Source organism: Camponotus floridanus, unplaced genomic scaffold (assembly GCF_003227725.1).
Source record: "Camponotus floridanus strain SB8 unplaced genomic scaffold, Cflo_v7.5 scaffold11, whole genome shotgun sequence".
In the NCBI taxonomy this organism is placed as follows: Eukaryota; Metazoa; Arthropoda; class Insecta; order Hymenoptera; family Formicidae; genus Camponotus; species Camponotus floridanus.
In genome coordinates, this window is record NW_020229226.1 from 1,096,457 (window position 1) to 1,118,627 (window position 22,171).

General features: G+C 28.4%; 3 protein-coding genes across 3 annotated transcripts; all 3 read left to right on the forward strand.

Moving 5' to 3' along the window:
- The first annotated feature begins 2,957 nt into the window (after nt 1–2,957).
- LOC105248509 (guanine deaminase-like) lies at nt 2,958–7,039 on the forward strand. Its single transcript, XM_011253334.2, has 10 exons — nt 2,958–3,162; nt 4,163–4,346; nt 4,647–4,781; nt 4,917–5,168; nt 5,386–5,604; nt 5,836–5,943; nt 6,013–6,117; nt 6,249–6,414; nt 6,549–6,713; nt 6,838–7,039. Exons 3-10 carry the CDS (start codon nt 4,680–4,682, stop codon nt 7,017–7,019), a joined length of 1,299 nt encoding a protein of 432 aa, XP_011251636.1. The 5' UTR covers nt 2,958–3,162; nt 4,163–4,346; nt 4,647–4,679; the 3' UTR covers nt 7,020–7,039.
- Nucleotides 7,040–10,699: 3,660 nt separating this feature from the next.
- On the forward strand, nt 10,700–14,893 carry LOC105248515 (guanine deaminase-like). Its single transcript, XM_011253340.3, has 10 exons — nt 10,700–10,986; nt 11,872–12,055; nt 12,374–12,505; nt 12,638–12,889; nt 13,190–13,408; nt 13,548–13,655; nt 13,725–13,829; nt 13,952–14,117; nt 14,330–14,488; nt 14,645–14,893. The coding sequence occupies exons 3-10, from the start codon at nt 12,407–12,409 to the stop codon at nt 14,872–14,874; spliced, it is 1,338 nt and encodes a 445-aa protein (XP_011251642.2). The 5' UTR covers nt 10,700–10,986; nt 11,872–12,055; nt 12,374–12,406; the 3' UTR covers nt 14,875–14,893.
- Nucleotides 14,894–17,885: 2,992 nt separating this feature from the next.
- Nucleotides 17,886–21,903, forward strand: LOC105248513 (guanine deaminase-like). Its single transcript, XM_020026649.2, has 10 exons — nt 17,886–17,977; nt 18,993–19,169; nt 19,418–19,549; nt 19,659–19,910; nt 20,149–20,367; nt 20,664–20,771; nt 20,841–20,945; nt 21,090–21,255; nt 21,386–21,532; nt 21,636–21,903. The coding sequence occupies exons 3-10, from the start codon at nt 19,451–19,453 to the stop codon at nt 21,833–21,835; spliced, it is 1,296 nt and encodes a 431-aa protein (XP_019882208.1). The 5' UTR covers nt 17,886–17,977; nt 18,993–19,169; nt 19,418–19,450; the 3' UTR covers nt 21,836–21,903.
- Nucleotides 21,904–22,171: the final 268 nt, after the last annotated feature.

Sequence of the window (22,171 nt, forward strand, 5' to 3'; positions counted from 1 at the left end):
ATACTTTGAAATTTTTAAAATTTCCATTTGTACCATTTCTTTTGATTGTATTTTTATATTCTTTTTTTGGGTTTCAAAATTTTATTTTTTCGCGATTTTTGGAATTTTAATTTATGCTACTTTTTTACTAACTATATTCTGATTTTTCCAATTTTAAAAATTTAATTTTTCACAATTTCTGAAATCTTAATTTATATCAACTCTTTAAATCTCCTGATATTTACAATTGAAAATTAATAAATTCTCTTGACTTGAACTACAATGAAAAATACAATCAGTAAATAAATGATACGACTTGAAAGCACGAAAATTTAAATTCTTGAAAATTGAAAATTTATTATCGGCAAAGAGATAACACAAACTAAAAAATTTTTACTATTTCTATATTATCGATAGTTAGTAATTATTGACTGTCTATAATTATCTACTGTTGACAATTGAAGGGAGAATTTACCAATGTTGATACTAATTTTTCAATTTGAAAAAAATTAAACTTTCAACATTCGAAAAAACATCAAAAGAATAGCCAAGTAGCAAACCTGAAGGGCAGAATTAAAATTCGGTGATTATTTTATTATATCCAATAACAGATATATTCTGATTTTTCTTAGCATACATTACATTTAAGAATGAAGGCCTGATCGTGATAGAATTTTTCGAGGGATGCGTCCTCCATTTTCGGGGGAGGAATAATCGTACGTTTGTGCCTCGCGAATTTTCGCGCGATTTTCACATTTAACGGAATATTGATCTTACATTTAATATTGATATATCTTCCTTTTGGGAAAATCCGACGAACGTCTCATGCCATGGAAAAGGAGGGGAGGGGGAGCGGAAGAAGAGACGTCTTGCCGAATTTCACTCACGATTGAAAGTTTCAAGGATCAAAACACGAAATAAAAACAAATAATGGCACGCAAAAAACGTGTGATAACAGGACCCTGTGCCAATCAAAAATTGTCACGCGAAGAAAGGAATAGATCACCGATGTGTCTCCTGTCGTCCTGTCTCCTAGAGGCCTTTCGCTTCTTACTACTTGGCAAACGCGAGTCTAGGAAGAATAAAGAGCCTTTTTCGTGCTCGATAAAGTATTTTCCCGGATTAGTTTTTTTCAATCGTTTTTTTCATAAGGCCAACGATTATGCATCGCGCACTCTGGAGGATCCTAATTAATATCCTGAGTATTCACGCGTCTCTGTAATTGTTCTGTCATATTTCTTTTTATATTTATATTCGCGTGAAAATTCGCGTATTTAATATTATTGCCAATCTCGCGCATTTATATAGCTCTTAATCGTACAGAACCCGACAAATATTTCGCGAGTTCTTGCGCTCGACTTTCGTATCGAGTGAATGACTATCGACATCGATATATCACGATCTTTTAGTAAAATTCGAGTCGTAAATTTTGACTCAATAATATGTAATTGCGCTTACACCGATCACGCATTATTGTTCTCATTAATTATACAGGGTGAATCTGATAAAAAGTTTATCATATTTTCCTCCAGTTATAAATAGAGGAAGGTATCTATTTTCAAAATTGAAAGACATAAAGACACATACTAAGGACATTCAAGATTAAGGATCCTCAAAATCACTACAAGACCGCTATTAGTTTTATTTTAATTTTATTTTAATTATATATATATATATATATATATATATATATATATATATATATATATTATTCAGATTATTGATGTTACGAAAAATCCAGATCAGGAGAAGATAAATAATTTTCACACAAACGAAGTTAAGAATTTATCATCAGGACGATTTATAATATCTGGGTTTATTGATTGCCAAATACATGCAGTGCAGTTTCTGAATCTTGGATTGGCTTATGATAAGACTCTCTTAAATTGGATGGAAATCTACTAATTTATTCATTGGAGAGTAGTACTGATCGACAATTTGCAGAATAAATGTTTAAAATTGTAGTATGTAAGACAAATCTTGAACTATAATGTTGTTTAAGAACAATACTTTTATAATAATTTAAAATAATATTACAAATGTATAAAGTAATATTATAAAATAATATAGTTATGTTTGATCTAAGAAATATATTCCTATCTTTTCATTATTATTTGAATTGTTATTGCAGGAACAAATTATATACACTGGTATAACAACAGCGCATTGTTTTGTATCTCTGTACACCGGGCCATCTATGATTCTTGCGAAGATGGTTTCATAATTTTGATCAACGAGCTTACATTGGAAAAGGAAGTATGAATGCTCTGTGATAGGTACGATAAATATTACAAAATTGGAAAAAGCAATGGAGATTACCATGACCGAGACTACCTTTATAAAAGTTGGAAATATAATCACAAAAAAGTGATACGACTTGAAAACGCGAAAATTTAAACTCTCAAAAATTGAAAAATTACAATAAGAATAGGCAAAGAGATAGATTAAATTTAAAAAATTACTATTTCTATATTTTTGACTATCAGTAATTATTGACTGTTTATAATTATCGACTGTTAACGATTGAAAAAAGAAAACTTACTAATTTTAATATCAATTTTATAGTTTAAAAAAGGAAATTTAATTTTAACAATTTAAAAAAATATCAAGAGGATATAATCAGCAAACTTGAAAAGCAGAATTAAAATTTGCTAATTATTTTAATGTGTCCAATACTCGATATACTGTAACATGCGTTTTTTTGGCCATTCGTTACAAGAATGAAAGGCCCGATCATGGTAGAATTTTTCGAGGTCTGCGTCTTCCTGTTGCAGAGAAAAAACGGCCCTACGTTTGCAGCTCGCATATTTGCGATTTTCGCATTTAGCGGCGAATATTTATCTTATATTTAGTATTGCTATATTTTTCTTTAAGGAAGATACTCGAACGAATGTCGCGTGCATGGAAAAGGGGGAGGCGAAGGGAGATGTGTCTGTTGTCGAAATTTCGCTCAAGAGTTGAAAGGATCAAAACACAACATGAAAACAAATAATGGCACGTGAAGAACGCGTGATAACAGGATTCTATGCCAATCAGAATTCGCCACGCGAAGAAAGGGATAGATCACCGACGTGTTTCCTATCATCCTGTCTCCTAACGACCTTTTGCTCTTCACTATTGGGCCAACGCGAGTCCAGGAAGGATTAAGAGTCTCTTTCGTACCTCGGTACAGAATTTTCCCAGGTTGGTGAAACGATCGTTTTTCTTAAGGCCATCGATTTTGCATCGAGCTCTGGAGAATCGCGATTAATATCCTGATTCGCGTGTCTCTGTAATTGTTCTGTCATATATTTTTTTATAATTATATTCGGGTGAAAATCCGCGTTAGTATTATTGCTAATCTCGCGCATTTATATAGCTCTTAATCGTACAGGACCCGACGAATATTTCGCGAATTCTGGCGCTCAATTTTCGTATCGGATGAACGATTATCGACATCGATGTATCACGAGCTTTTAGTAAAATTCGAGCCGTAAATTTTGACCCAATAATATGTAATTGCGCTTACACCGATCACGCATTATTGTTCTCATTAATTATATAGGGTGAATCTGATAAAAAGTTTATCATATTTTCGTCCAGTTAGAAATAGAGGAAGGTACCTATTTTCAAAATTGAAAGACAAATAGGGACATATAAGGACAAAGATCAAGATCTCTCAAGATCATTACATATACCCGCTGCTAGTTTTATTTTAATTTTGAAAATAAGTACTTTACTCTATATCTAACTGTTTTCTGGAAAACTTTAAACATTATAAGATTCAATATTTAATTTAATAAATTTTTATCAGATTTATCTTGTACATGATATGTTCTCTCTTTTCTTTTTTTCTAATAAAATATATATATTGTTAATTTTTTATTGTCTTTTTATATTTTTGATGTTCTCGATCTCTTCACTTTCGTCTCGAATCATCCTTTCTATCAGTACCGAGCTAATTATTATTTATTAATTTCCGTCGCATTCACTTTTCCGTCTCTGGCTAGTATCTACATTATTTGCGTATTTTTGTGTGGTTCCTGGCGTTCAATAATCTTGTAATTGTCGCGATTATCTTTCGAGCAGATTGCGAATCGCACCAAAGATGTATCGTGTGACCCCTACACAGTTAAAAAAAATACATAATCACAATACGTTTATCGAATATTGGACATGATTTAATCCTATGTGATTTTTCCAGACTAAATTAACTGTTTTACACCGTTGCCATTTTCTATATCACCATTAATCTGTGTGGCAATAGTCACAGGCTATGATATAATACATATATCATAAATATTTCATTAAATAATTTTATTATTAAAAGACTGAAGCACTTTAGCTGAATAATTTGTGAAAAAAGACGAGTGATATTATATTTAAAGGTAATGAGAATTTTTATTTACACCAAAAATATATTACGTGTATACATTCCTTTATTTAGAAGTAAAATTATTTGCACAATTATTAATTATTATTATTAGTATTATTATTATACATAATGATAAAGTACATGATGATAATATACGAAAAATTGCGTTATTTATTAATTTATTAATTTTCCTTTTGAAAAATCAATTTTACTGTAGTCGTACTAGAAATATTATAGATACAAAGGGAAAGATTTGAAGAAATTTTAAAACTTTTACAGATGACAATGTACATGTTTTATTGTATTGTTTCAGTGGTGATTGTATATATTTCAAAAATACTGCATAATGGTTCGACAAGTTTTTATCGGTCCTATGATTCATGTAGATGACACATATAATGTAGTGGTATATAAGGATAAAATTACGATAATTGTCGTGAATGGCAAGGTATTTAACAATATTTCGTGTATTACTTTTACTATTTTTTTGCTTGATTAGTAACTTATCTAATATAGATAAAATATAGATAATATAAATAAAATAACAATACCTTCATTAACATCTGTATTATACAACATTTAGATTGCAAAGGTTACGGAAAATGCAGATCAACAGATGATAGATGATTTTCACGCAGACGAAGTTAATAATTTAAAACCAGGACAATTTCTAATACCTGGATTTATCGATTGCCACACATACCCAGCGCAGTTTCTGAATCTTGGATTGGGTTATGATAAAACTCTCTTAGATTGGCAGGAAGCCTATACTTATCCATTGGAGAAGGTGTTTATTGATCAAGACTTTTCAGAAAGAGTGTTTGATAAAGTTGTGGTATGTAAAACAAATCTTGACACATTATTTAAGAATAATACTTATATAGTAATTTAAAATAATACTATAAGTAATATATAAATAATATAAAATAATACTATAATGTGTAAAATAATGTACAAATAATATATAAGGTATATTAATATAAAATAATAATAATTATATTTTATCTAAAGTATCCTTTATTCTTTCATTATTATTTTAATTATTATTGCAGACACGAACTATGTTCTTTGGTACAACAACAGCTTGTTATTCTGCGTCTCTGTATGACGAAACATCTACACTTCTCGCGCAGAAATGTTCAGAGCTTGGTCAACGGGCTTTCATCGGAAAAATAAACATGAATGCTCGACGAGACGATGGATATTATGAAACCACGGCAACATCAATTGAAACTACTAAGCGCTTTATAAAAGCTGTCGAAGAAATAGAAGTGAATGCAAATTTATATCTTATTTCCTCTACATTATGATAAAGTTTTCTAATTATATAGATAGAAAATCTCATTAATATCACCCCGGATAGCAAGATGACGTCTCCAGACGTCTTAATGATGTACAGTGACGCCATTAAAACATTATTAAGATGTCATTTGACGTCACTCTGCTACCTGAGATGTAATCATGTAAACAAAAAATGTCATATTACTCAAAACTTCTTGTAGAATCCTCTTGTGCAACCAATTATTACACCGAGATCTGCATTGACCTGCGATATGGAATTATTGCAAAAGCTGGGAAATATTGCTAAAGATAAAGATTTACTTATACAGGTATTATATTATACTTGCGTCATATTCATCACGCTAGTATCAATTTAATGTATTTTTCATTTTGTGTAGAGTAACGTTTCTCAAGACCCAGACGAAGTAAAAGCAGTGAAACATAAATTTGGATTACCGACATACACAGATGTTTACAAAACCGCTGGTCTTCTTAGCTTGAAGGTAAGATTTAATTTTCCTTCAATCTATTATTGTAAAAGGATCGACATTATATATATTATTCTCACACACAATAGAGATATACCGATTAAATATATGTATATAATACTTAATTATTTAATCTCTTTTTACAGACAATATTAGCACATGGGACCTGTCTTGAGAAGTCTGAAGTTCACACGCTTGCGGATAAGAAAATACCTATAGTTCACTGTCCAACTTCGAATTTAAATCTGAGAAGTGGTCTTTGCAATGCGGCCGGTTTACTGGACGATAAAGTCGAGGTCTGCCTTGGAACAGGTATCGCGAGAATTTTATCTTGTAAAAATTTTATATTAATAATGACATATTTTATAATTTATAATCTTCATTATAATAACTGTACAACATAATGTTCATCATTACGTCAGTGATAAATATATATCTTCTCTCAGATATTTCAGGTGGATCAAATTACGACATATTGCATGAAATGAGACAAGCTTTACGAGTATCACGTTCTATAAGTATAAATAACCCTGATTTTTCAAATACCGATCCTCAAATATCACTTAATGTCGATGAAGTTTTCACTATGGCAACATTAGGAGGTGCTAAAGGTAAGGTTCAGGTATTACATATTAGAAACGATAATTATCGCGCAAAATATGTCTTTATATAATAATATATCCTGTGATTTTCAATCTAATTGTGTGTATATTGACAATATTTGACTATGTTTAGCGCTTCGAATTGATAACAAGGTCGGTAACTTTAAGCAGGGCAAAGAATTCGATGCTCTCATCATAGATTTCACAGGAAGAATAGAGCAGGGTTATCTTCGCGAAAATCTCGAAAGATTTATATATAACGGCAGTTCTCGAAATGTAATATCAGTTTATATAAAAGGTAGAAAAGTTAAGTAAGAAAGATTTTATGAGATGTTACTTTTGCACTTATAATTGTCAAATATCATTCTGTAATGAAAATAAGATGTTGAATGTATTATAAAATGCTTCTATTTTTGTATATTATAAACAAATATATATATTTATAAATAATATTATATAATTATATATTAATATTATATATTAATATTATATTATTATATTATTATATATATAATATTATATAATTATATATTAATATTATATATTATGTAATTATATTTTTAGAAAATTAAAATTTTTATGAATCTGTTAATCCTTTTTCTTTTAATAACTTAATAACTATCTTAATGATTACCTTAATTAATGATATAATAAATTAAATACCTCGAGAATAAAATTGCATGTTTATTATTATGTTTGCGATCGAGTTTGTTCATTTATCCTTAAGACTCGTGTAATATTTATTTATGTATGTACATACTTACTATTAATAAAATAAAGATACGCACCCTTTTTTGAAATATTGAACATGGCGTAAGAAGCGCCATCATGAAGAATGATAGAAATCTTTTTCCGTAATTTTCACGTGCAGCAGGAAGGTTGAAAGAATGTGATTAGAATATATAGAATATATAGAATATAAATTATTCGTCTTTTCACGTATGTTAGAAGAACAAAATAATTTTTGCATATCCTTCGTCCAGTCATACGAGATGTTCAAAAAATCAGCATTCTTATATACGACAAATTTTGTCTTTTCGAAGTATCTTGTCAAATTTCACGTGTGACATGTCACGTATTCATATTTTATGATTAATCGAATATCATGAAGTGACGATTTTATTATCGAATTTTATTTCATTTTAATGTAATTTCTTTATTAGTAATAAAATTTTATATTTCTTGATGGAAATCGTTGTAATGAAATAGAACTGGAAGATATATATATATATATATATATATATATATATATATATATATAAAATCAAGAATATATATATGATTCCAAAATTACGTGATTCTCCACGGAATGATCGCCACAGAATTTGACAAGATCTTTTGAAACAAGACAGAATTTCTTATATAAATTATGGTAATCATAGAAATATATCTGGCATGGCAATTATCAATGTTTTCAAAGAATCTGAATTTTTCAACAAATTGTAATTTCTGGGAACATTTTCTTAGTAATATATAATATATTATTATTATATTATTAATATAATATATTCTCAATCACAAAAGGAAGACAGTCGAACAACTTTCAGAGACCATAGTGATGATAGAGGCAAAAGACATGGATGTGGATGTGGAAAAAAAGATAGCAAGGAATAAGTCCCTCTTACGAAGCTTGATCTGGACAGAGATAATAAAATCCGATTATTTGAGCGCATTTATCTATCTCCTTAGCCATCAAGGAATATGAAATCATTGACAAGTTCCTCGGTCCAAATCTGAAGAATGAAGTTCTGAAAATTATGCCTGTACAGAGAGAAGCAGACTCGAGTTAAATGCATTTCAAGGTAAAACTAAAATCTCTTTTTTTTTAATTTCTTTAGCAATCACAGTTGATAAAAAGACGCGAAAATTCAGAGATGTTGGCAAGAATGTAAAAACAAATATTTTATAAGCTTTAATTAATATATATTAACCATAACATTAATTAAAATTTATGAGATGAAAGACACTTTTCCATTGTATATATTGTTCTTAAATGTGTTCTTGAATGTGGTTTCTATTTCTATATTATTTTTATATTACTATAACTTCCATTTTTCCAAATAAATGAATAGATTTTATCCTTGTGAGATCATCTACATTCAAATTTTCAATCTGACTTTTAATTTTGCAAATATCGTTGTTGATTTTTCGAAAAATAAGCTATTATACAAAAATTATTAAATTCTGAGTACTATCGATAGAGAAAAAGTATTTTTTCTTATTTTGAAAGGGAAAATTATGGCTGATATTAATTATAGAATTATAGAAAATGAGTATTCAAGGTCCCTCCAGAGGCCACATTATTTGCTCCTACTTGTCTTACAATTTTTGATAATGGATATCTTTCTCTAACCATTATCGAGAAAAATGTTAACTTTATCAGGTGTATTTGATGTTATATTTGAAGATAATGTGAATTTTTATTCACATCTAAAATATATTACACATATATATGTATGTTCCTTTATATTGTATAGAAGTGAAATTATTTGCACAATTATCTATTTTTTTATTATTATGATAGAGTACATAATAATGAATTATAAAATAATAAAAAAATACGTTATTTATATACTATTCTTATTGGAAAATTAATTTTATGATAATTATATTATAAAAATTATGTAGAGATAAAAAGAAACATTTTAAAATTATTTTAAAGCTTCTACATTTTAAACCTAATAACAATATGTTTCATTATATTATTTTAGTGATGATTGTATATATTAGAAAAATACTCCACAATCTCTTGACAAGTTTTCACTAGTTCTATGATGCATGCGGATGAAAATGGAGAAGTGATTTTTAAAGAGAGCGATGCACTATCTTTCGAGAATGGCAAGGAATTTAATATATTCCATATATTACTTTTCTACTATTTTTATTAATATTTTAATTAGTTTTATTAATAATTCATCTAATATAGATGAAACAATAATATCTTTATTAATATCTATATTGCTGTACAATATCCAAATTATTGATGTCACAGAAAATCCAAAATAGATCAACAGAAGATAGATGATTTTCATGCACTGAATTAATAATTTATCACTAGAACAATTTATAATACGTGAATTTACTGATTGTCATATACATGCAGTGTAGTTTCCAAATGTTGAATTAAGTTACGATAAGAATTTGTTGTATTGCTGGGAACTTATACTTATCCATTGGAGGGAATATATTTATCGACAATTTGCAGAACAAGTGTTTGAAAATTTTGGTATGTAAAACAAATGATGCATAATATCTAAGAACAATACTTACATAATAATTTAAAATAATACTATAAATAATATATATGGTTATAAATATTTTAAAATAATAATTAATAAAATAAAATAAAATAATAATTGTTTCACCTAAAATATTCTTATTTGCACATTATTATTTTAATTGTTATTGCAGAGACGAATTATACAAACTAGTACAATAATAGTATGTTTTCCATCTCTGTACCGAAGCATTTCTCGTGAACATGGTTTCATAGTTTAATCAACGGAGTTTCATCGGAAAAGTAAACATGTACGCACCAATGTAATAATGCACGAAATTACACGAAAAAAATCAATTAAGACTATGGTCTTTATGACAACTGAAAATATAATCGCAAAGAAGTGATACAACTTGAAAATGCAAAAATTTAAACTTTCAAAAATTGGAAAATTATCATGAGAATATTGTCGACAAAAAAAGAGGTAACATAAATTTAAAAAACTTTACTATTTTTATCGATCAATAATTATTGATTGTTCATAATTGTCGACTATCGACAATTGAAAAAAGGAAAACTACTTATTTTGACACTAATTTTATAGTTCGAAAAAAAAATTAATTTTAAAAATTCAAAAAGAATATAATCAGCGAAGTTGAAGAGCAGAAAATTCGATGATTATTTTATCGTGTTCAATATCCGATATACTGTGACGTGTGTTTTTTTGGCCATTTGTTACAAAAACGAAAGATCTGATGGTAGGACTTTTCGAGATCTGCCATGTCATGGAAAAGGGAAGGCGGAGGAAGAGGCGTTTGTTACCGAAATTTTGCTTACGAGCGGCTGAAAGTTCGAAGGATCGAAACACGACATGAAAACAAATAGTGGCACGCGAAGGACGCGTGATAACAGGTTTCTGTGCCAATCAAAATTCGCCACGTGAAGAAAGGAATAGATCATCGACGTGTCTCCTAAAGGCGTTTGGCTTCTCACTATTCGACAAGCGCGTGTCCAAAAAGGACGAAGAGCCTTTTTCGTACCTCAGTAAAGGATTTTCCTAAATTGGTGAGACGATCATTTTTCTTCGTGATTGATGTCCTGAGTATTCGCATGTCTCTAATTGTTCTGTCATATTTCTTTTTTTATTTATATTCGCGTAAAAAACACGAGTTAGTATTATTGCTAATCTCGTACATTTACACAATTCTTAATCGTACATGACTCGACGAATATTTCGCAAGTTCTCGCGCTCGATTTTCATATATATCGGACATATTATCGACATCGTTGCATTACGATCTTTTATTGCGGCTTCCTTTTTCTTCTGCTGCGAATATCGCACAGATTCGATTTATCGAATGCTGACATAAAAGTTATTAAGTTCATTAACAATGGAATGATTAGTATCTCTTCTTATTTAAAAAGGAACATATTTCTATGTTTCAACTTTAATAATGGGTATCTTTCTCTATGTTTAACCGGTTTTTAAGAAAAATAAACTTTTTATCAGATTCATCTTGTATATGTTCTCTCTATTCTTTATTTTTAATAAGATATGATACTGTTAATTTTTCAGATATTGCTTTTTTTATATTTTTGATTATTATTTTATGCTCTCTTATATTTTTGATCTCTCTCTCTTTCTCTCTCTCATCACTCCCGACCAAATTATCTCCTCTGCCAATATCGGGTTAATTATCCTAATTTCCGTCATATTCGCTTCACCGTCTCTAGTTAATCTCTACATTATTTATGTACTTTTGTGTGGTGCGGTTCCTGGCGTTCAATAATTTTGTAATTGTCGCCATTATCTTTCGAATGGAAACCCCCCAGATCGTGCCAAAGATGTATCGTACGACCCCTGTACAGTTAAAAAAAATACATAATCACAATACGTTTAACGGATGTTGGACATGATCTAATAATTAATATAATATGTGCCTTTTCCAGACCAAATCAGCTGTTTTGCAACGCGTTGCTGTTTTCTACATGACCAAATCTATGCCGCAATAGTCACAGACTATGATAATACATATATCATAAATATCTCATTAAATAATTTTATTATTAAAAGACTCAAGCTCTTTATAGCTGAATAGTTTGTGAAAAAAGTCGAGTGATATTATATTTGAAGGTAATAAGAAATTTTATTTATACCAAAAATATATTATATATGTGTACGTTCCTTTATTTAGAAAAAAAAGTTATTTGCACAACTATCTATTTTTTATTATTATTATGATAGAGTACATAATGATAAGTATACGATAATAATATAAGAAAAAATGCGTTATTTGTATTTTTCTTGCTGGAGAATCAATTTTGCCATAGTCGTACTAGAAATATTATAGGTAATAAATAGAAACATTATATGATTATAAATAGAAACGTTTTAAAAAAATTTAAAAGCTTTTGCAGATTACAACGTACATGTTTTATTGTATTGTTTCAGTGGTGATTGTATATATTTAAAAAATACTGCATAATGGTTCGACAAGTTTTTAGCGGTTCTATGATTCATGCACATGACAATGGAGAAGTAATTTTTCGGCAGTGGGCTGCAATATTTGTGGAGGATGGCAAGGTATTTAACATGTTCTATATCACTTTTACTATTTTTTTGTTTTATTAGTAACTCATCTAATATATTTAGTAACTCATCTAATATAAATAAAATATAAAACAATAACAATATCTTTATTAACATTGTATTCAGATTATTAATGTTATGGAAAATCACGATCAACAGACGATAGATGATTTTCATGCAGACAAAGTTAATAATTTATTACCAGGGCAATTTATAATACCGGGATTTATCGATTGCCATACATACGCAGTGCAATATCCGAATATTGGAATTGGTTATGGTGTCCGTCTTTTATATTGGCTGGAAAGTCGTACTTATCCATTGGAGGAGGAATATGTTAATCAACATTTTGCAGAAGAAGCGTTTGATGATGTTGTGGTATGTAAAATCGTGAAGCATAATATTCTATAAACATTCTATAAACATAATTGAAAAACATTACTTATATATATATATATATATATATAAGTAATGTTTTTCAATTACGTTTATAGAATGTTTATAGAATATTATATATATATGTATACACATAATATACATATATATATATACATAATATACATATTTATATATATAATTGTACATATATTTACATAAATGTATAAATATTATAAAATAATAATTGTTTTTGACCAATATATTGTTATCTTTTTATTATTATTTTAATTGCTATTGCAGAAATTAACTTTAACAAGTGGTACAACAACAGCATGTTATTCTGGATCTCTGTATCACGAGGCATCAACGATTCTCGCGAAGAAATGTTCAGAGATTGGTCAACGGGCTTTCGTCGGAAAAATAAACATGAACACGGCACGAGATGATGGATATTATGAAAGTACGGAAATATCAATCGCGAATACTAAGGCCTTTATAGAATCTGTTGAAAACATGAATGTAAATGCAAATTCATATCTTATTTCCTTACATTGTGATAAAATAATAGTTTTCTAATTATATAGATAGAAAATCTCATTAACATCACATAATCATTAAGTAGTAAACAAAAAATGTCATTTTTCAAAACTTCTTATAGAATCCTCTTGTGCAACCAATTATTACACCAAGATCTGCATTGACCTGCGACATGGAATTATTGCAAAGTTTGGAAAAGATTGCTGCAGATAAAAATTTACGTATACAGGTATTATATTATACTTGCATCATATTCATTACGCTAGTATCAATTTAATGTGTTTTTTATTTTTTGTAGAGTAACATTTCTCAAGACCCAGACGAAGTAAAAGCAGTGAAACATAAATTTGGATTACCGACATACACAGATGTTTACAAAACCGCTGGTCTTCTTAGCTTGAAGGTAAGATTTAATTTTCCTTCAATCTATTATTGTAAAAGGATCGACATATATATTATTTTCATACAATATACATATACCGATTAAATATATGTATATAATACATATTTAATCTTTTTTTACAGACATCATTAGCACATGGTAATAATCTATCCGATTATGAACTTAAAACACTTGCAAGAACAGGAACAACTATAATTCACTGTCCAACTTCGAATATAAATCTGGAAAGTGGTCTTTGTGATGTGCGAAAAATAAAGAATAGAAATATCGTCGTCGGACTTGGAACCGGTACGGAAAGAATTTTATCTTGGAAAAATTTTATATTAAAAAAACTTTATTATTATTATTTATTATTATTAATATATAATTATATTAATATATATATTAATATAATTTTATATTAATAACGACATATTTTGATATAAAATTCAAATTTTATATTAATAATTGATTGACACAATGTTCATTATTATGTTGCTAATAAATGTATGTTCTCTTAGATATCTCAGGTGGATCAAATCTCGACATATTGAATGAAATGAAATCGGTTTTAGATGTATCAAATACTGTAGCTACTTTTTCGGGAGATAAAGTATCACGTTATGTGCCACTTAATTACAAAGATGTCTTCGTTATGGCAACAATAGGAGGTGCTAAAGGTAAAGTTCGAGTACCGTGTACATATATATTAGAAATGATAATAATCGTGCTAAGTAATAAAGTATATCTTTTTATATAGTAATATGTATTATAATTTTTAATCTAACTACATATGTACTACATATTGACTGTAACTACATATTGACTGTATTCAGCGCTTTCGATTGAAGACAAAGTCGGTAATTTCAAGAAAGGCAAAGAATTTGATGCTCTCATCATAGATTTGAATGCAGAAGAGAGCTTCATAGACAATTTCAGAGAATACACACTCGAGGAAAGACTCCAAAGATTTATATATTCCGGCACTTTCCATAATATAATATCAATTTATGTAAAAGGCGAAAAAATTGATTTCGAAAAGCCTAAAAAGCATTTTACTTTATAAGCTGTTACGTTTTTACACTGTTACAATTTTTAAATATCATTTCGTAATGGAAATAATATTAAAAATTTAATATAAAATTTTATAAAGTAAAATGGAAATAAACTGTTAAACGAATTAAAATAAAATGTTTTTATTTTTGTATGTTATAAATAAATTTATAAATAATATTCTGTTATTATATTGTTAGAACATTAAAATTTTATGAGCGTATTAATTCTACGTTTTTCTTTTAATAATTTTATTAATAAATATCCTAATAATCACCCTAATTAATATAATTAATATATTAAATCTCTTACGATTAAAATTGTAATTCCTTATTATTATATTATAGTGAGTTCAGTTATTCTTAAGGTCCGTGTAATATTCCTTTAAAAATATATGCGCTGTTTTTAAACATCGGATAAGACGTATGTACATACATAAGAATCGCCATCAAGAAGCACGATAACCTTACATGATTTTACATGCAAGAGAGAAGCCAAAAAAAGTAACGTGATTATTATACATGTGGTAAATCTTTCGTTTTTTCACATATATTAGAATAACAAAATAATATTTGCATATTTTTCACCCAGTCATACGAGATGTTTAAAAACCGACATTCTTATATATGAGAATTTCTATTATTTCAAACTGTCTTGTCAAGTTTCTCGTTGACGTGTCGCCTATTCACCCACACATGCTGTATTATTAAAAAAAATTAAGAATAATATCATAAATATCAAGAGATATTAATTATATTCTCGAGTTTTATTTGATTATAATGTAATTTTCGCTTTCTTTACATTACTAACAAAATGAAATTTTATATTCCATGATAGAAACTGCATTAGTTATATAGAAATAGAAATGAAAACATAATTTTAGATATATACATTTATACTCCATATATGTATATATATATACACTCACCAAACACACACACATATACATGTATATGTATTCTTAATTTTTAATGATGAAGCATGAACACGATTCTCCAACATATTGAGTTTGACAAGATTTTTTGATGCAAGACAGAATTTCTTATGTAAAAATCATGGTGGTCATATACATACATATATATATATCTGGCATGGCGATTATCAATTTTCAAAGAATCAAGGGATTTTCAGACTTCAAGGAGTATAAAATCATTGACAAATTCCTTGATTTAGATTTAAAGAATAAAGTTCTGAAAATCATGCCTGTACAGATGCAGACTCGAGCCTGTCAACGCATATATTTTAACATAAAATTAAAAGCGTCTTTTTTTAGGTACTTTAGAATCAAAGTTTTAAAAAGACATGAAAGTTTAGAGATATTGACAAGAATATTAAAAATATTACATAGTGTCTGTAAAAATATTACTTCAAGATTTTTATGTGCTGTATCGAATATTTCAATGGTATTATTACATAATTTCTCAAGATCCTTTGTGTCAATACTTTAATCGCATTTTCATCAGTTATTTGAATGTTAAAATGTATCTATGGATGGAGCACAGTGTAAGCGTATATTTTTGCCAATACTCCAGAGAAAATGGAGTTACAGAATACAGGAAAGAAATTATTAATACAATTTAACGTATGCTTATTATTAAGTTCATAAAGTCTACATAATTTTTATATATTTGTATTATTGTACTATTGATTTATTATGTAAAAAAGTGTATTGCCTAAAATATATCTCTCGATGACAAAAACGAAAGGCTCGTATGTTTCATTATATTGTTTCAGTGATGATATATTAGAAAAATACTACACAATTGTCTCGGCAAAGTTTTACCGATTCTCATTTATGCAGATGAAAATGGAGAAGTGATATTGAGGATCTTGTTGCATTACTTGTTGAGAATGGCAAGGTATTTTATTTACTAGTTTTATTATTTTTTTATTTCATTATTAACTCCTAGATAAAGCAATAACAATATCTTTATTAACATCTATATTATACAACATTCAGATTATTGATGTTACAGAAAATCTGGATCAACAGAAGATAGATAATTTTCACAGAGATAAAGTTAATAATTCATCATTCAGACAATTTATAATATCTGGACTTATCGATTGCCAAACACATGCAGTGGAGCTTCCACATCTTGGATTGATTACGATAAGATTCTCTTAAATTGGGTGAAAACCTACTAATTTATTCATTGGAGAGTAGTACTGGTCGACAATTTGCAGAATAAATGTTTAAAATTGTAGCATGTAAGACAAATGTTGAATCATAATGTTGTCTAAGAACAATACTTTTATAGTAATTTAAAATAATACTACAAATGTAAAAAATAATATTATTAAATAATATAATTATGTTTGATCTAAAAAATATATTCCTATATTTTCATTATTATTTGAATTGTTATTGCAGAATTGAATTATATACACTGGTATAACAATAGCGTATTTTTGACCATCTGTAATTAATGATTGTCTATAATTATCGATTGTTAACAATTGAAAAAAAAACTTACTGATTTTAGTACTAATTTTGTAGTTTGAAAAAAGATTTAATATTAAAAATTCAAAAAAATATCAAGATATAATCAGCAAAATTGAAAAGCAGAATTAAAATTTGCTAATTATTTTATTGTGTTCAATACTCGATATACTGTAACATGCGTTTTTTTGGTCATTCATTATAGGAACGAAAGGCCCGATCATGGAAGGATTTTTCGAGGTCTGCGTCTTCCCGTTGCAGAGAAAAAACAGTCCTACGTTTGCAGTTCGCATATTTGCGATTTTCGTATTTAACGGCGAATATTCATCTTATATTTAGTATTGCTATATTTTTCTTTCGGAAAAATGCCCGAACGAACGTCTCGTGCATGGAAAAGGGAGAGGTGGAGGGAGAGTCGTCTGTTGTCGAAATTTCACTCACGAGCGGTTGAAAGGATCAAAACATGACATAAAAACAAATAATTGCACGCGAAGGACGCGTGATAATAGGATCCTATGCCAATCAGAATTTGCCACGCGAAAAAAGGGATAGATCACCGACGTGTTTCCTATCATCCTGTCTCCTAACGGCCTTTTTCTCTTCACTATTGGGCCAACGCGAGTCCAGGAAGGATTAAGAGCCTCTTTCGTACCTCGGTAAAGAATTTTCCCAGGTTGGTGAAACGATCGTTTTTCTTAAGGCCATCGATTTTGCATCGAGCTCTGGAGAATCGCGATTAATATCCTGATTCGCGTGTCTCTGTAATTGTTCTGTCATATTTTTTTTTATAATTATATTCGGGTGAAAATCCGCCTAGTATTATTGCTAATCTCGCGCATTTATATAGCTTTTAATCGTTCAGGACCCGACGAATATTTCGCGAGTTCTTGCGCTCGATTTTCGTATCAGGGGAATGGTTTATAAACATCGATGTATCACGAGCTTTTAATAAAATCCGAGCCGTAATTTTGACCCAATAATATATAATTGCGCTTACACTGATCACGCATTACTGTTCTCATTATTTATACAGGGTGAGTCTGATAAAAAGTTTATCATATTTTACTCCGAAACAGTTGGAAATAGATAAAGGTATCTATTTTCAAAATTGAAAGACAAATAGGGACATATAAGGACATTCAAGATCAAGATCCCTCAAGATCACTACATATACTTGCTGCTAGTTTTATTTTAATTTTGAAAATAAGTACTTTACTCTATATTTAACTGTTTTCCGGAAAACTTTTAAATTACAAGTTTCGATATTTAATTTAATAAACTTTTTATCAGATTTATCTTATACATGTTCTCTCTTTTCTTTTTTCTAATAAAATATGATAATTTTTAATCTGTTAATTTTTCAGAAATTGTCTTTTTATATTTTTGATGTTCTCGATATGCTTACTTTCGTCTCGAATCATCCCCTCTATCAGTACCGAGCTAATTATTATTTATTAATTTCCGTCGCATTCACTTCTCCGTCTCTGGATAGTGTCTTTATTATTTGCGTATTTTTATATGGTTTCCAGCGTTCGATAATCTTATAATTGTCGCGATTATCTTTCGAATAGAGATCGCGAATCGCACCAAAGATGTGTTGTGTGACTCCTGTACAGTTAAAAAAAATACATAATCACAATACGTTTATCGAATATTGGACATGATCTAATCCTATGTGATTTTTCCAGACTAAATTAACTGTCTTACAACGTTGCCGTTTTCTACCAATAATCTGTCACATTAGTCACAGGCTGTGATAATATGTATATCATAAATATTTCATTAAATAATTTTATTATTAAAAGACTAAAGCACTTTATAACTGAATAATTTGTGAAAAAAGACGAGTGATATTATATTTTAAGGTAATGAGAATTTTTATTTACACCAAAAATATATTATTTATCATCATTATTATTATTATGATAGAATACATAAATAATGATAAAGTACATGATGATAATATAAGAAAAAATGCGTTATTTATAATTTTCTTTTTGAAAAATCAATTTTACTGTAGTCGTACCAGAAAGATAGATACAAAGGGAAATATTTGAAGAAATTTTAAAGCTTTTACAGTTGATAATGTACATGTTTTATCGTATTGTTCCAGTGGTTACCATATACATTTAAAATATAATTCACAATGTCTCGACAAACTTTCACCGGTCCTATTATTCATGTAGATGAACATAATAAAGTGGCTTTTAAGAATAAAGTTACCATACTTGTCGAGGATGGCAAGGTATTTAACAATATTTGATGATTACTTTTATTATTTTTTTGTTTCATTAGTAACTCGTAGATAAAATAATAGCAATATTTTATTAACATCTGCATTATACAATATTCAGATTATTGATGTTACGGAAAATCCAGATCAGCAGACGTTAGATGATTTTCACGCAGACGAAGTTAATGATTTATTACCAAATCAAATTCTAATACCTGGACTTATCGATTGTCATACAAACGCAGCGCAGTTTCCGAATCTTGGATTGGGTTATGATAAAACTCTGTTAGATTGGCAAGAAGCCTATACTTATCCATTGGAGATGCTGTATATTAACCGAGAACTTGCATACAACGTGTTTGATAAAGCTGTGGTATGTAAAACAAATCTTGAAACATTATCTAAGAACATTACTTACATAGTAATTTAAAACAATACTATGAATAATACATAAATAATAATAGCGTATAAATAATATAAAATAATACTATAGTATATAAAATAATGTATAAATAATATGTAAAGTATACTATTATATTAAAATAATTATTATTATATTTTATCTAAAATATTTCTTCATCCGTTCATTATTATTTTAATTGTTATTACAGGAACGAACTATACTCACTGGTACAACAACAGCTTGTTATTCTGCGTCTCTGTATCGCGAGGCAGCTACGATTCTCGCGCAGAAGTGTGCACAATATGGTCAACGGGCTTTCATCGGAAAAATAAACATGAACGCGGTACGGGAGGATGGATATTATGAAACCACGGAAAAATCAATCGCGAATACTAACGCCTTTATAAAATCTGTCGAAAAAATAGCGGTAAATGCAAATTCAAACACATCTTATTTCCTGTACATTGTGATAAAATAATAGTTTTCTAATTAGATAGAAATTTTAATAATAGTTTTCTAATTAGATAGAAATTTTCTAATAGATAAAAATTTTAATAATAGTTTTCTAATTAGATCTAATTAGATTAGAAATTTTCTAATAGATAGAAATTTTAATAATAGTTTTCTAATTAGATAGAAATTTTCTAATAGATAGAAAATCTCATTAACATCACGTAATCATTAAGTAGCAAAAAATGTCATATTACTCAAAACTTTTTGTAGAATCCTCTTGTGCAACCAATTATTACACCAAGATCTGCATTAACCTGCGACATGGACTTATTGCAAAAGCTGGGAAATATTGCTAAAGATAAAAATTTACTTATACAGGTATTATATTATACTCGTGTAATATTCATCGCGCTAGTGTCAATTTAACGTGTTTTTCATTTTCTGTAGAGTCACATTTCTCAAGATAAAAACGAGGTAAAAGCCGTAAAAGCGAAATTCGGGAAAGCGACATACACAGAGGTTTACGAAGCCGCTGGTTTTTTGGACAAGAAGGTAAGATTTAATTTACCTTTATCAATCTATTAAGTATATTTTAAAAGAATCGACATTATATATATTATTATCATACATAATAGAGATATATCGATTAAATATATGTATATAATACATATTTAATTATTTAATCTCTTTTTACAGACAATATTATCACATGGGATCTATCTTGAAAATTCTGAAATTTCCAAGCTCGCAAATAAAAAGATACCGATAGTTCACTGTCCAACTTCGAATTTTAATTTGAAAAGCGGTTTTTGCAAGGTGGACAAACTAATGAAGCAGAATGTCAATGTTTGCATTGGAACAGGTATCGTGAGAATTTTATCTTGTAAAAATTTTCTATTAATAATGACATATTTTAATATAAACTTCATTGTAATAACTGGATAACATAATATTCATTATTACGTCAATAATAAATATATATCTTCTCTCAGATATTTCAGGTGGATCAAATTATAACATATTAGATGAAATGAGAATAGCTTTACAAGTATCAAATTCGCTATATCTAACGGACCATTCTGAGAAACCAATTGATCACAAATCTGTGTTCTCTATGGCAACATTAGGAGCTGCTAAAGGTAAAGTTCACATATTAGAAACGATAATTGTAAAATAATGTCTTTATATAATAATATATCCTATAATTTTCAATCTAATTTTGTGTATATTGATTGTATTTAGCGCTTCGGATTGATGACAAGGTCGGTAATTTTGTAAAAGGCAAAGAATTCGATGCTCTCATTATAGATGTGATTTCAAACGACAGCTTCTTGGATTGGTTTAGAGAACACACACTCGAGGAACATCTCCAAAGATTTATATATTGCGGCACTTTTAATAATATAGTAGCAGTTTATATAAAAGGTAAAAAAGTTAGGTAAAAACGATTTTATGAGATGTTACTTTCGGACTGTTGTTAAATATCATTTTGTAATGGAAATGAGTTGTTGAATGAATTATAAAATGCTTCTGTTTTTATTTATTATAAACAAATTTATAAACAATACTTTGTTATATTTTTAAGACTTTGTTATATTTTTAAGATTAAAATTTTATCCATGCATTAATTCTTCGTTTTTCTTTTAATAATTTTATTAATAAATATCTCAGTGATTACCTTAATTAATAATATAATATGTTAAATAACCTTTACAATTAAAATTGCATGCTTATTATTATGTTAGCGATCGAATTTGTTCATTTATCTTCAAGACTTG

What these genes read in the sequence shown, in the direction of transcription:
- LOC105248513 (XM_020026649.2), top strand. Translation starts at nt 19,451, where the DNA reads ATGTCTCGACAAACTTTCACCGGTCCTATTATTCATGTAGATGAACAT. An exon ending in TACTTGTCGAGGATGGCAAG is followed by an intron (nt 19,550 to 19,658) that starts GTATTTAACAAT and finishes TACAATATTCAG; the next exon opens with ATTATTGATGTTACGGAAAA. An exon ending in ACGTGTTTGATAAAGCTGTG is followed by an intron (nt 19,911 to 20,148) that starts GTATGTAAAACA and finishes TTGTTATTACAG; the next exon opens with GAACGAACTATACTCACTGG.
- LOC105248509 (XM_011253334.2), top strand. Translation starts at nt 4,680, where the DNA reads ATGGTTCGACAAGTTTTTATCGGTCCTATGATTCATGTAGATGACACA. An exon ending in GAGTGTTTGATAAAGTTGTG is followed by an intron (nt 5,169 to 5,385) that starts GTATGTAAAACA and finishes TTATTATTGCAG; the next exon opens with ACACGAACTATGTTCTTTGG. An exon ending in CTGGTCTTCTTAGCTTGAAG is followed by an intron (nt 6,118 to 6,248) that starts GTAAGATTTAAT and finishes CTCTTTTTACAG; the next exon opens with ACAATATTAGCACATGGGAC.
- LOC105248515 (XM_011253340.3), top strand. Translation starts at nt 12,407, where the DNA reads ATGGTTCGACAAGTTTTTAGCGGTTCTATGATTCATGCACATGACAAT. An exon ending in AATCTGTTGAAAACATGAAT is followed by an intron (nt 13,409 to 13,547) that starts GTAAATGCAAAT and finishes AACTTCTTATAG; the next exon opens with AATCCTCTTGTGCAACCAAT. An exon ending in CGTCGTCGGACTTGGAACCG is followed by an intron (nt 14,118 to 14,329) that starts GTACGGAAAGAA and finishes ATGTTCTCTTAG; the next exon opens with ATATCTCAGGTGGATCAAAT.